Below are 15,000 nucleotides of genomic sequence, written 5' to 3'. Positions count from 1 at the left end.
CCTCAAAAATCTTTAAAACTTTTTGCCGACATTTAAAGACATAGAGATCTGCCGTCGTTTTAAAGAGGGAATGGTTCCTTTAAAAAAATGGCAATTTTGTTTCTTTCAAAAAGTTTGGCTTTTTTTTTGAGAACACGAGTGATTTTTTCGGTTGTCGTTTTAAAGCCTTCTTTCAAAAGGATTTTTTTTCTCCTCAAAAAGTTTTGGCTTTGACAGAAAAACTTCTTTTAGATTTATTGATTTTTCTTTACAGTGTTTTTTTTGTAGAGAAATCTTCAAAAATGTTAAAGTGGGCATGTTGTCTGAAAAAACTTTTTTTTTTTTCAGTTATTCTGAGGAAAGGCTAAATGCGTCCACGGACACACGGAGATAAAAGATACTGATTTAATCCGTCTGAGACGACAGAGACACAAACTGAAAACGATAAACTCCACTCCTGTCTGTGGACAGACATCTGTGTAAAACACAAAATCAGGCTGAGTCTGGAGATCTGCGCTGGTCCACAGGTTCTGCGCAAACATCGCAGATCTGATAAAAAACAGCAACATGTTCGGACTCAAAAAGGCTTCGGACAGTCAAACCCGTTGTATGTCTTGAAGGCATTTGTTTGGTTTGGAAATAATAAAAAACTTCCTGTTGGATGAAATGGTTTCGCTCACTGATCTGAGAGCAGAACGACGAGGAACACGTAAAAAAACATCAAACCGCCTTCAAAAAAACTAGCAGACGAGGTCAAAAAAGACGCGCCAGAGTTCGAAACAAACATTAGAAACTGTCGGTCGTTACCTCGTGAGACGTCCGATCAGCAAATATATTACGTTTTAAATCGTTTTCTTTAAAAACGAGAAATCAGAGCGGCGTCATACAAGAGAAGCGTGTGCAGACGTGCGGCGTGCTGTGACGGCGTGTTCGAACAAAAGGCAAAGGTCATGTGACAATAAATACAAAGAAGGATACATACAAAAACTATTATTAACAGTCCGTACATTCGTCCAACCATCTGTCCATCCTGTCTGTCCATCTATCCATCTGTCCATCTGTCCATCCTGTCTGCTGACAGTTTGTCTCAAAGTGCAGGAAATAAGGAGAAAACTGCAGCCGGACACAACCGCAACACAGAACATCTGGAGAACCTTATAAAGAACCATGTGAGGAACCACCTGAAGAACTTTCCAAACTCCCCTCTGAAGAACTACGGCTCCACCACAGACCAGAGACCAGAGACCAGAGACCACAGACCACAGAGACCAGAGACCAGAGGACATGGTCCCACAGAGACAGGCTGTGGTCTCAGCATGTATCAGACTGGGTTCTCGATGGATCGTTGAGCAGCTTCAGTGTTTGCGGTTCTCCTCGTTTGAACCGCTCTCGGCCTGGATGAACCCGCTGGGCGCCTGCTGGCAAACAGGAGCTGTTCAAACACAAAGCGCTGAGTTGAGCGCTTCATTAACAGACCAGCATGTCCACTGAAACGCGACACTGCCGAACTGCTGCTGCAGAGACATCAAAGATTAAACGGCGTATGTTTCTGCAGAGCACAGACGCTTTACATTTGTACCTCATCATGTAGCAGATACACTGAAACTACAACGACGCTGTGGTTAACGTGAGATTATGTGTAGACACTAAAACCACCTGATTACCGTTCAGAAAAGATCGTGTTTGAGCTTAAAAGATCTGGTTTTGGCGAAGCTACGATGACTATGTGAAAACAGCTCTGAAATCACTCTGTATGCTGACGACATCCTGTTATATCTGTCATTGATGCCAAACAGCCGCCATACAACAGGGACGATCGATGTCTGATGTTATTGTTTACAAACAGCTGCTGACATGTATGTTACACGTCACATTGGAAGCCCACGCTGTTGTGTTAAACCTCTTTAGTTTCTGTGATGCCAGCATGCTGTCTGAAATCACACTCTGTAGTCACACTTTGGAGACACCTGGGCTGATTTTACTGATTTTTAAAGAAAAGTAATTGCCAAAAAATCAAAAAGAAACAAATTTTTCCAAAAACGTCTTTGAAGGAAAAAAAAACTGCCCCCCCCAAAATACAAAAAAATAAATAAATAAAAAGCCCAAATATTTTATTTAAAAATCACTAAAACGTTTGGTTGCTGATAAACTATTAAAGTTTACTGAGGACAGAAAATAAACCGGCAGATTCTTCTTTGTTCCCTTAAAGTATTTAAAGATCAGAGTCACGCGCTAACGTGTCGCCCACACCGAGTCGCCCACACCGAGTCGCCCACACCGAGTCGTTCAGACTCGACAGGCCAACACAGAAGGCCGCATTTGAAGACGTCAGATCAAACTGAAGAGTGAGACAGGAGACGAAGACAGAAAATAAGGACAGTTTGTTGTCCTGCTGCATGGACAAAAGTCTCACATGCTTTTACAAAGACTGTCCGTCCGTCCATCCGTCTGTCTGAAGAGGCTTCAAGGTGGTTTAACCCTTTAAAAACTGAGCAAAGTGACTGGATTTCTTTGTAAAACACAGGACAAAGGAAACGAGCAACTTAACAAGAAAAAACCCAAAAACTAACAAAAATTAGAGAAAAAGTTACAAAAAATGACCTAAAAAAAAGAAAAAAAGGAGAAAACGACCTCAAGAAAGTGCTAAAAAAGTATATAATTAAAAAATTTTTCTGTAGCATAATTTTCAATAAATAATTCAAAGAAAACATTTTTATTTTTTATTTAATCTAATAATTCCCCCACAGATAATCTTCAGGTTTATTACTTTGTCACCTTTGGCTGATTTTTTTGCAGTTTGCCGGACATTTCTCGCCAAGCTGCTCGTCATATTTTTTCCGTGTTTTAGTTTTGTCCCGTTTCAGAAGTTAAAATCCACGTGAAGACAAATGAATGAGAAAACTTTTGTTGCTCCGGGCATTAAAGGGTTAAAAGTGTTCGTTCCACTCCCTGCGGCACCGTAAGGTCGCATCCATTAGAAATGCGAGGTTAAGGCACGCCGGCTGATGTGGCGGTGGTCGGTTTGGCGTCACACGGTGGTCATGAGTTTGAGCGAGCCCGACCTGAAGCGAAGGATCTTCCTCTTCAGGTTGTGTGACGCTTTGATCTTGACGAAGGCCTTCACCTGAGCTGCGCTCACTTCCTGTCCCGCCGCCCCGGCTGCTGCTAGCTGGCTCTGCCCCCTGCCGGTGCCGCCCCCTCCACTCTCCTCCGTGTCACTGGCGGCGCTGCTCTCCTCAGCGTCCTCCTCGCTGGACTCGCTGTCTCCGAAGCGGTTGGCGGTGTAGTTGGACCGCTCGTCCTCGCTGGTGTCCACGATGGTGGAGTGAAACAGAGACGCGCACTCGGCCGAGTACTCAGAGTCACTTCCTGCCACGTAGGCGTACTGGCTGCTCGCCTGCTCGGCGGCGGGAACGAAGTCGTGAGAACGGCTCAGCAGCTCCTTCCGCTGCCGCCGCTGAGTGCGCCTGAATGCCTCGTCGTACGGCACCTCCATGATCGCACGCAGCCGTCGGTAATCATTCCGTTTGTACTTCGGTTTGGCGACGACCACGACCTGGTCGCGCCCATGATGACGATGATGGTGGTGGTGACCGTGGTGATGGTGGTTTCCATGGTGATGGTGCCTGGATGAGCGCACGCTGCTCAGCGTGGACGTGGAGTGTTTGTCCAGGACTCGGCCCTCTGGGATGGACGCAGGGAGGCAACTGATCCTGGGGGAAGACGTCGCGTGTCCACTGCCGCCGCCGGCTGCCCTCCTGGACACTCTGACGGAGCCGCCATTGTCCAGCGGGCGGGACTTCATGGAGCAGTGGTGGGACACTTCTCCTCGTCTCCCTGACGGAGGCTCATTGTGTTCAGACGCCAGACTTGTCTTCATTTTGACCGTCTTGACGTTCTTACTGCCGCCCTTTCGGAGTTTGACGCTCTGCCGCTGGGCGGGAATGTACTTGGCGTTGACCATGTGACCTCCTGCGTCCTCTGGACTCTGGGAGGAGGAGCCGAGACTGGCTGACCTGTCGGCTGTCTCTGTGGGGATGGTCTGACGCTTGGTGGCGTGTTTGGGGGTCGCGGACTGCACTTCTGGTTCGGGAAAGAAACATGGTGGCTTGGCGTGTTTGGGGGAGGAGTTAGCTCTAGGAACGCCCAGCTCCCTGAAGTCTTTGGGCGGAGCAGCTGTGGATGCCGCGACAGGAGGAAGTCTTTTGTTTTTAAGTTTGAGCAGCGTGTTGGCGTCCTGGACGCCGTCGCTTAGCGGACAGCTGCTCTGGATCTGTGAGACGGCGCTGATGGCCATCGTGTCGACGCCACCTTCAGTGAAAACATCCTGCTGCTCCTCAGGTTTACTGTCCACAGACTGCTGTCTCTGTGGAGACACGGCGGCCGCCAGGCGCGGCCCCCTCAGAGTCCTCCTGCAGAGGCTGGCCTGCCGCAGGACGCTCTTTGACGGCTCAGTGCAGATGCTGGTCCGGGGTCTGCTGGTCCTGATGTGCGGCGCCCTACGCTGCAGCAGCCCATAGATGTAGCCGTCCAGACGCTTGTGAGGAGGCATTTGGGAGGAAGAGGAGGACGGCGCCGGCCAGGAGAAGCTCTGAGAGACGAGAGGAGCAGAAACAGGAAGAGGGAAAGACTCGCCGCCTGCCTCGCCGCTCCGCAGAGGCGCCTCTTCTCTGCCTCCGTGACCCAGCGCCTGCAGGAAGGCGGGGCTCTGCACGGACACGGCATGCAGTGGGCTCGGGTAGCGGTAGATGTCGCTGCCGTTTCGGGCCACCAGGTTGCGGTGGTACTTGGACTGGGAGTCGCAGGACGCCACTGAGGAGGCGGGGTCCAGGGATGGCGGCTGAGGAGCCGACAACGAGCGGCGGACCGTCCCCGAGGACAACGAGTCATCGCAGAGTCCGCCGACCAAACCGTCACAGTCTAGACAGCTCGTGAGCTCGTCTGAGGGGACACAGAGAGACACCATGAGACAGACGCAGTGAGGGTGGTGGCTGTAACACGCATGGACCAAAGCACACGGACTGAAGCCCACAGACCACAACACACGGACCGAAGCACATAGACCACAACACACGGACCGAAGCACACAGACATAAACACACGGACCGAAGCACACGGACGGAAGCACACAGACATAAACACACGGACCGAAGCACACGGACGGAAGCACACAGACATAAACACACGGACCGAAGCACACGGACGGAAGCACACAGACATAAACACACGGACCGAAGCACACGGACGGAAGCACACAGACGTAAACACACGGACCGAAGCACATAGACCACAACAAACGGGCCGAAGCACACGGACCAAAACAAACAGACCAAAGCACACAGACCACAACACACGGGCCAAAGCACACGGACCATAAATGTTGGCGATTTTTTAAAATAAATTTTTTATGTAATCTCTGACAATTTTTTGATTGCTTTTTTTTTTTACTTTCTTTTTTTTATTTTTTATTTTCTTTTTTGTTAGTTTTATTTCCTCCATTTATTTTTTATTTTATAACATTTTGACAAATCTTTTCTTCTAATTGCTTTTGGCATCTTTTATTTAAGTGATTGTTTTTTTTTTTTTTAAAAAAATAAAAAAAAGCTTCTGGCAATTTTTATCATAAAATTTCGATGATCTTTTTTTTTCTTAATTTTTAAGGCAATACTGCCTTTCAAACCCAAGGCCTCAAAATCATTAGTTGGCGGCGGGTTTCTGTGTCACTGTGTTGAGTTTCTTTTATTCAAAAACACAAAAACCCATAAATGAATATGGCTGAACAGCAACAATACTGAAGCAACGTATAAAATCAGCTCCACCAGAACTCACAAACAAAACTCGTGTCTCAGATCAGACGCTCCTCGGACGCAGCGTGCAGAGACGGATGGAGCGCGGAGACAATTTGTGGGTGAGTTCGGTCTCGTTATCGGACGATCAGAGACAGACGTCTGAACAGACTCAGCGCTGCAGAGTCTCACTCAAACCCTGCAGCAGAAAAACTAGATCCTCATCTGCTGCTGCTGCTGCACATCAAAGGTCAAAGGTCAGCAGTTTCAGTGCAGAGTGTGTGTGTGTGTGTGTGTGTGTGTGTGTGTGTGAGTGAGTGTGTGTGTGAGTGTGTGCTGCAGGTGTTAGCAGGCTGCTGTCTGAGGTGTGACAGTTTCATCACAAACAAATAAACTTTAACCCCTTAAGAGGCCGCGTCAATATCACACACACTCGTGTCGCTCATGAAATGCACTTTTCAGCATCAAAAATATTAAAAATTAATATGATTTTCTACTTTCTGTTTATTTTTTAACTGACATCAGTCCTAATCTTAAATATCAAATATTTATTAACTTTCAAAATGTTAACCCTTTAAATGCCAGGTTTTTGTCATGAGATGAAAAAAATCAATTGAAAAACGGAATTATTTTCAATATACAACATTTTATGTACATATTATTTTTGCTGCTGACAGTCTGGGATATGTCAGTGTGTGAGTGTAGCTGCTGACAGTCTGGGATATGTCAGTGATCAGCAGCTACATTGACTGTGACAGGTCACCTAGTGGAAATAGCATGTATTTCCTCCATATGCCAAATATGGTCAAAATGACCTCATCAGGTGGAAAATAGTCAAAATGACAAATTCAGAGTCAAAAGCCCAGAATGACACCCAGAAATAATACAAGTCCTGTTTTTCTGCTCTGATGGCTGTGGGATCAAAAATGTCAGTTTGAATGGGTTTCAATGGAGCATTTTTGGACCTGAACAGTCTGAATGTAACTATTTAGTTTCCACAGTGTATTTTAGACTTATTGTAGGAGCTGAGCTGCAAATTCACTGATTACACTCAAATACACAATCTGGACTACATTTAGGACACATGCATCAACACACACACAGTTATCACAACAGGGAGAAGGAAAAACATAAAATGCATGAAACAGCCCCTCAGGGTAAAAGAAACACACACACACACACACACACACACTTTGGTTGTGTACCTGCAGACACGACTCGTCCGTCAGCTTCAGCCATTGAACAGAAACACTCGCTGAAGACGGAGTTAGAGGAGTTAGAGAGAGAACCGAACGCTCCGTCACTCAACTCATAGAAACCTGAGAGACAGACAGAGACAGGAGACGGACAGAGAGACAATGAGAGAGAGAGAGACTTGAGTAAATATCCGTCTGTATGCAGATGATACTGTCCTCTCTCTACTTTCAGCTCTTAGTTGAACTTTCACTCTGACGTCTCCTAAAAACACAAAAACCCAACAATAAACCGACCGAGTTTGTTGGTACCTGAGCTGGGCCGGCTGTCCGTCTCCAGCTGGTCATGTGACGCCTCGGTGTCCAATCGCAGGTCACTGATCTGTCGGTCCAACTCCTGCAACTGACTGATGAGTCCAGCGTCCCTCCTCCGAAGACAGTTCTGATGAACACAGAGAGACACAACCGTCAGACACGTCAGTTAGAGACATGACTCAGAGACACGTCAGTCACAGACACGTCAGTCAGAGACACGAGTCAGAGACATGTCAGTCAGACAAGAGTCAGAGACATGAGTCAGAGACACATCACTGAAAATCTGACGTCAAACTGACATCAGATCTGAAACAAGTGAAAATGTTTTGAAGCTGCTTCAGTTTGAGAACAGACCTCAGATCTGCTGACATTGACATGTGTCCTCATGTTTATGAACATTAAGACAGAGAGCAGATCAGAGACCTGTAGACAAGATTTTATGAAAAAAAAAATGCAACAAATGAGTGAGTGGGTGTCAGCCTGCAGATTGAGTGTTTTAGGGATACTGGAGGTGTCCCACAGGGATCAGTCCTGGGACCTCTTATATTCAGCAGAATGGCTTTACTGAAGACGGCTTTTAAAATTTGACAGTGATGAGAGTCCTCTGGACACATCTGGCTGCTGTCTCTGCAGAGCAGTATCTGACACCAGAGCTGACCCTGAACGCAGCAGCCTCATCAGATCTCCTGCCGTCCGCTCTTAAAGGGACATTCATCATTGTCACTGAGTCCGTTTACTTCATCACACCGTCCTGCAGACGTCCTGCAGCCCTGTCAGTGTCCACGTGACGTCGTCCATCAGCTGAGAGCTGAGACATTCTGAGACGCTCCCTGTGGGACGCTCCCTGTGGGACGCTCCCTGTGGGACGCTCCCTGTGGGACGCTCCAAGTATTCCTGTCCTACAGTTATCACAGATATGTGCAGTATGTGACTTAATGAAGGACAGCTGTGGACTGACAGACAGAGAGAGACAAAGAGACAGACAGAGAAACAGACAGACTGAGACACAGAGACAGACGAAGAGACAGTCAGTTGATTAACTAACAACAGCCCTCTGCTGAACCTTTACTGAACCTGAGAAATCGACTCAGTGAAAGACGCGTGTGTGTCTGTGTGTGTGTGTATGTGTGTCTGTATGTGTGTCTGTGTGTGTGTGTGTGTGTCCTCACTAATATTTACTGATATTTTAACAACATCTGAATATTGATGTGCTGACGGACTCACATCTCTAAGGTCACATCAGACCAAAAACAAAAAATACACACTGAAATATTCAAACTCTGCAGAACACATCTGTCAAAACTGAAAAACACACACGCACGCACACACACACACACACACGCGCGCGAGCGCACGCACGCACACACAGACACACAGAGTGAATCAGATGGAAAGCATGCGGGTAACGCAGCTGCTCTCAGGTCAGTCATGTGCTGCATTCCTGCTGCAGAGCTACACACACACACACACACACACACACACATATACAGAGACACACAGAGTCTTCATCCAAACAGGCGATCAATAAGTGATTGGTTCCACATCGACATCAGAGCTGTGACCTCACAGGGACCAGTACCCAAGACCAGTATGAGACATCAGTGCCAAAGACCAGTCTGACGTCCGTCTGCTCCTCCAGCTGTTTGTCTCGTCACTCAACCAGCCGACAGCCGCAGTGCAGCAGGAAGTGATGTCACAGCCAAAAATAACACACACACACACACACACACACACACACACACACACACACAGACACACAGAGAGACACACACACACACACACACACACACACACACTCTCTCTCTCTCACACACACACACACACACACACACAGACACACACATTATTCAGTCCTAATCTGTCTGATAAAAACTTTAAAACTTTCCAGCAGCGTCCTGAGAGGACTCATCATCACCATCACCTCGCCTCTGTGTGTCCTGTGTCCCTCTGTGTGTCCCGTGTCCCTCTGTGTGTCCCGTGTCCCTCTGTGTGTCCCGTGTCCCTCTGTGTGTCCCGTGTCCCTCTGTGTGTCCCGTGTCCCTCTGTCCCTCTGTGTGTCCTCTGTCTTAATATTTCTGCTCTTTGTTGTCGTTTAGCTTTTGTTGTATTTTTCTGTAAAATGTTCCTTTAGGTTGTTTTTGTGTTTGTTTGTGTGTTGTGTTTGTTTTGTGTTGTTTGTGTGTTGTGTTTGTTTTTGTGTGTTGTTTGTTTTTGTGTGTTGTTTGTTTTTGTGTTTGTTTTTGGGTGTTGTTTGTTTTTGTGTGTTGTGTTTGTTTTTGTGTGTTGTTTGTTTTTGTGTTTGTTTTTGTGTGTTGTGATTGTTTTTGTGTTGTTTGTGTGTTGTGTTTGTTTTTGTGTTGTTTGTTTTTGTGTGTTGTTTGTTTTTGTGTGTTGTGTTTGTTTTTGTGTGTTGTGTTTGTTTGTGTGTGTTGTTTGTTTTTGTGTTTGTTTTTGTGTGTTGTGTTTGTTTTTGTGTGTTGTTTGTTTTTGTGTGTTGTGTTTGTTTTGTGTTGTTTGTGTGTTGTTTGTTTTTGTGTGTGTTGTTTGTTTTTGTGTGTGTTGTTTGTTTTTGTGTGTTGTGTTTGTTTTTGTGTGTTGTGTTTGTTTTTGCGTGTTGTGTTTGTTTGTGTGTGTTGTGATTGTTTTTGTGTTGTTTGTGTGTCTGTTTTTGTGTGTTGTGTTTGTGTGTGTTGTTTGTTTTTGTGTGTGGTGTTTGTTTTTGTGTGTTGTTTGTGTTTGTTTTTGTGTGTTGTGTTTGTTTTGTGTTTGTTTTTGTGTGTTGTGTTTGTTTTGTGTTTGTTTTTGTGTGTTGTTTGTTTTTGTGTGTTGTGTTTGTTTTGTGTTGTTTGTGTGTTGTGTTTGTTTTTGTGTGTTGTTTGTGTTTGTGTGTGTTTTTGTGTGTTGTGTTTGTTATTGTGTGTTGTTTGTTTTTGTGTGTTGTGTTTGTTTTTGTGTGTTGTTTGTTTTTTGTGTTGTTTGTTTTTGTGTTTGTTTTTGTGTGTTGTGTTTGTTTTTGTGTGTGTTGTTTGTTTTTGTGTGTTGTGTTTGTTTTTGTGTGTGTTGTTTGTTTTTGTGTTGTGTTTGTTTTTGTGTGTTTTGTTTTTGTGTGTGTTGTTTGTTTTTGTGTGTTGTTTGTGTTTGTGTGTCTGTTTTTGTGTGTTTGTTTTTGTGTGTTGTTTTTGTGTGTTGTGTTTATTTTGTGTGTTGTTTGTTTTTGTGTTGTTTGTTTTGTGTGTTGTTTGTGTGTTGTTTGTTTTTGTGTTTTTGTGTGTTGTGTTTGTTTTTGTGTGTTGTTTGTTTTTGTGTGTTGTGTTTGTTTTTGCGTGTTGTGTTTGTTTGTGTGTGTTGTGTTTGTTTTTGTGTGTTTTGTTTTTGTGTGTTGTGTTTGTTTTTGTGTGTTGTGTTTGTTTTTGTGTGTTTTGTTTTTGTGTGTTGTGTTTGTTTGTGTGTGTTGTTTGTTTTTGTGTTTGTTTTTGTTTTTGTGTGTTGTGATTGTTTTTGTGTTGTTTGTGTGTTGTGTTTGTTTTGTGTGTTGTGTTTGTTTTTGTGTGTTGTGTTTGTTTTTGTGTGTGTTGTTTGTTTGTGTGTTGTGTTTGTTTTTGTGTGTTGTGTTTGTTTTTGTGTGTGTTGTTTGTTTTTGTGTGTGTTGTTTGTTTTTGTGTTGTGTTTGTTTTTGTGTCTTGTGTTTGTTTTTGTGTGTTTTGTTTTTGTGTGTTGTGTTTGTTTTTGTGTGTGTTGTTTGTTTTTGTGTGTTGTGTTTGTTTTTGTGTGTGCTGTGTTTGTTTTTGTGTGTGTTGTTTGTTTTTGTGTGTTGTGTTTGTTTTTGTGTGTTGTGTTTGTTTTTGTGTGTGCTGTGTTTGTTTTTGTGTGTGTTGTTTGTTTTTGTGTGTTGTGTTTGTTTTTGTGTGTTGTGTTTGTTTTTGTGTGTGCTGTGTTTGTTTTTGTGTGTGTTGTTTGTTTTTGTGTGTTGTGTTTGTTTTTGTGTGTGTTGTTTGTTTTTGTGTGTTGTGTTTGTCTCTGGTTTGAAGGTGACGTGCTCCGTCTCTACCAGCCTCGAGCTTCTTCACCTCTCCTCACACTTTTATTTAAATTTTCACTTCATCTGGATTTTATGCAGCTTTTAACAAAACTAAATTCAACCATGGACCTGAAGCAGCTGATTAACCCTTTCTGTGCGCAACGCTGACTTCCTGTCATGGCGGTTTTGTCATCAGCTGTTTGGCTTCACATCCTCTTCAAAGCTTCACAGCGACTCGCCGACATGTCGTCGATGTGTCGCCTGACGTATCAAAAGTTGCACTTGAACGCAGCCCAGAGACGCGACCCGCCTTCCAACAACACCGCAGGTCTGAGCGTCCACAAACATTTGTCACAACAATGAGACAAAGTGTCTGTGTCTTTAGCTGCTCAGCAGTAATCTGATTACAGCCGACAGTAATCTGAATACCGAAACACTGTGAGAGCTGCAGGTTCACTGAGTTCAGTTTCGTTAATATCAGAGTTTAACAGCCGAGACTTTACAGACGCACACACTGCATTATTATTATTGTTATTATATCATCATCGTTATTATTATTATTGTTGTTGTTCTTCTTATTATCATCATCATTACTATTATTGACGTTATTATTCTTCTTCTTCTCGTTGTTATTATTATTATTATTATTATTGTTATTATTGTTATTATTATTATTATCGTTATTATTATTATTATTATCGTTGTTATTATTATTATCATCATCATCATTATTATTGTCGTTATTATTATCAGCATTATTATTATTATTGTTATTATTATCATCATCATCATTTTTATTATTATTCTCATTGTTATTATTATTATTATCGTTGTTATTATCATCATTATTATTAATATTATCGTTGTTATTATCATCATCATTATTATTATTAGTGTTGTTATTATCATCATTATTATTATTTTATATCGTTGTTATTATCATTATTATTCTCGTTGTTATTCCACCGCGTGCTGAGCTGTATCAGGAGCAGGCTTCATTCACCGTTAAGTCTGAGGAAAAGCGAAGAGCGTTTTGGCTCGAAACGTCGCGTATTTCACAGAATGAACCGTTGAAGCAGAGCCGCTCGGTCTGTGGACTTCTATCTTTTCACTTCATTCCATTCACAGTTTAACCAATAACTTTCCAGGACATTTCCAGGACTCTGAGTGAGATTTTAAAGACCAAACCTTCTCTGAATCGACGGTCGATCCTCCTCAGTTCTGCTTCATCTCGAGTTAACAGCTCCCTAAATGTGTATTATTCCAAAAATAATGAATTCAGATATTTAAAGACAACTTAGGGACTGTTGGTTATTTATGAGGGGGCTGGTGGTTTTATTGTGGCTTTATTTTGGAGGAACACACAACTTTAAATGGATGAATTTTGGATTTATTTAATTGATGATTTTTGAAAAAACATGGAGAAACATTTCTTCAGTTTTTCAAGAAAATGTTTTAGCGATTGTTTGGTTGTTTTTTTAAGAAAGTCTTTACGTTCAAAAATAATCATCGAAACGAGCTCATCGATAGTAGAGCTATAGTCGGATTTTCACGTTCTGACGGTTTCTGAACAGAATTTTTTATGTGATTATAAAAGTTTGTGAAACAGATTTCAAAGACCTTTTCAAAACTTTCAGGGTACATTTACTTTTCCGGGTCTTTCCAGGAAATTGCTATTTACAAATTCCATGACTTTTACAGGTTTTTCATTCCGTACGAAAGTAAATAAATCGCTAAAAAGATGGATTTTCTGATAAAAACAAACATTTTCGAAAGAAATGAAGTCAATCTGCTCCGTTTCAAATGGGTTAATGATTCAATGACTTTTCCAAAACTTCCAATGACATTTACTCATTCAATGACTTCCCAGGCCTGTGGGAACCCAGTGCACCCCCCTCCCCCTCCATGACCCCGCCCTCACCTGTGACTTCTGACCTCACACCTGAGTCAGCCTGGGGTCAGAGGTCAGAGGTCAGAACCTACCAGCTGTTTCCGGAGCAGCAGGATGTTCTCCTCCAGGAGCTTCTCCTCGGAGCTCAGCTGCGCCTCCCTCCGCTCCTCCTCCTGCAGCGCGGCGCGGACCAGCACCTCCTGCCGCTGCCGCAGCAGCTCCAGCTCCGCGAGCCCGGACACCGCGGCCTCCAGCCGCTCCCGCGCCGCGCGCTGCCGCTCCGCCGCGGACAGCAGCATGACCTCCTCAGCTCCTTCGTGTGAGGAGGGCCACGAGGAGGTGCATGCTGACCCGGGCCAGGTAACCCGGGTCCGCAGATAATCCGGGTCAGACGGTGATCCGCGCCGCTCGCGCCGCCGCAGCTCCGGGATCAACCGGTGGTCTCCCGCTGATTCTGCACGCGCTCCGCGGACTCCCGGTCCGGCTCAGGTGCGTCTGCAGGTATTTCCCGGCATGCCCCGGGGCGGCGCGCTGCGTGTATCCGTCAGTGAGAAGCCGCAGGTCGGTCTCGGCTCCGCTCCGCTGCCGCTCCTCCTGCTGCTCCGCTCTCACTGAACCGCTCCGCTGCTCCTCACTGCTCCCACTGCCGCTGACCCCGCCCCCTGTGACGACAGCAGCATCCAGCACAGCTGCTTCCTGCCGACACCTTCAAAATAAAATACTTGAAGAGAAAAAGTCTTCAGTTTAATCAGGACACAAAAAAAGAGATTTACTCTTAAAAAACTCACACACTGACGCACACACACACACACACACACACACACACACTCAGACACACACACACATACACTCACACACACACACAAACTCACACAAGAAAACAAATAACTTAAATAAGAAAACTATAATCAATGAAGTGCTTTAATAAATGACAGATATCCTAAAGTTCATATGCATGAAAATAAGAAGGAAAATGTCCCAAAAGTGCTGAAAGTGCCGGTTTAAAAGAGTTTGTTTTCTGTCACAAAATTTTAAATCTAATAATAATAATCCTGACCTCGTTTTTTTAAACTAATTGTACCTTTGAGACTTTTTGGCAGGTAAAACAGACCAAACAGGCTTGTGAGAAAAAAAAACAAAAATGCACCATGAAAATAAAATAAACAAACAACAAGTTCAAAGGGTCAAAACAAAGGGTTAAAATGAACTCCACCTTCACAGCTGCAACATGAAACTGATCAATGCACAGACGATCAATAATATCAGACAGGTCATTCTGCACAGTGCTGACCGAGTGTTTCTATGCTGACGCTCTCTCGGGTTTCTGTATCAATATATTCATGATATTTGGAGATTTAAAGACTTTTTTTGGACACGTGTCCTCTGAGGTGTCTCACTAAAGTAAAGGAGGACGTCTGTAACTGTCAGTTCAGGACAAAAATCAACCGTCTCGATTCGATTATCTGCACCATTCAATTATTAAATATCATTACTGTTATTTTCTAATATTTTTCCATTTTTATTTTCTTACCTATATATATATATATATATATATATATATATATATATATATATAAATTATTTATTTTAAATCAATTCTTAAAACCTGTTTTTGAGACTTGCTGTCATGTGTTTTTATTTATGTTTTATTTATTTCCTTTAGTTGTGGTTTCTGTTTTTGATTTTATGTCCAAATTTTACAGCCGAGGTTCTCCTAAAATGAAGGTTTAATTGTTGTAATATTGTTGAATTTGTATTTATGACGGTTTGAGCTGCATTTCATCCTTCAGAGTGAAAATGAACAGAAACAAAAAAAAC

General features: G+C 43.6%; 1 protein-coding gene across 1 annotated transcript in view; it reads right to left on the bottom strand.

Annotated features, from left to right (window-relative positions):
- dact1 (dishevelled-binding antagonist of beta-catenin 1) overlaps window positions 1–13,922 on the bottom strand; it is a 14,207-nt gene extending 285 nt beyond the window's left edge. Inside the window, exons 1-4 of the mRNA XM_088087109.1 lie at window positions 13,275–13,922; window positions 7,271–7,400; window positions 6,971–7,084; window positions 1–4,920 (exon numbers count right to left, since the gene is read on the bottom strand). The exon at window positions 1–4,920 is cut by the window's left edge and continues 285 nt beyond it. Of these exons, the coding sequence (XP_087943235.1) occupies window positions 3,008–4,920; window positions 6,971–7,084; window positions 7,271–7,400; window positions 13,275–13,481 (2,364 nt within the window). The 5' untranslated portion in view covers window positions 13,482–13,922 and the 3' untranslated portion in view covers window positions 1–3,007. The remainder of the gene's footprint in view (window positions 4,921–6,970; window positions 7,085–7,270; window positions 7,401–13,274) is intronic.
- Between the last annotated feature and the right edge of the window lie 1,078 nt (window positions 13,923–15,000).

This window comes from Plectropomus leopardus, chromosome 14 (assembly GCF_026936395.1).
Source record: "Plectropomus leopardus strain MGB_pleo_1.0 chromosome 14, ASM2693639v1, whole genome shotgun sequence".
NCBI classification, from domain to species: Eukaryota; Metazoa; Chordata; class Actinopteri; order Perciformes; family Serranidae; genus Plectropomus; species Plectropomus leopardus.
Note: the sequence above shows the minus strand (reverse complement) of the source record. Positions and strands in the feature narration are given on the sequence as shown.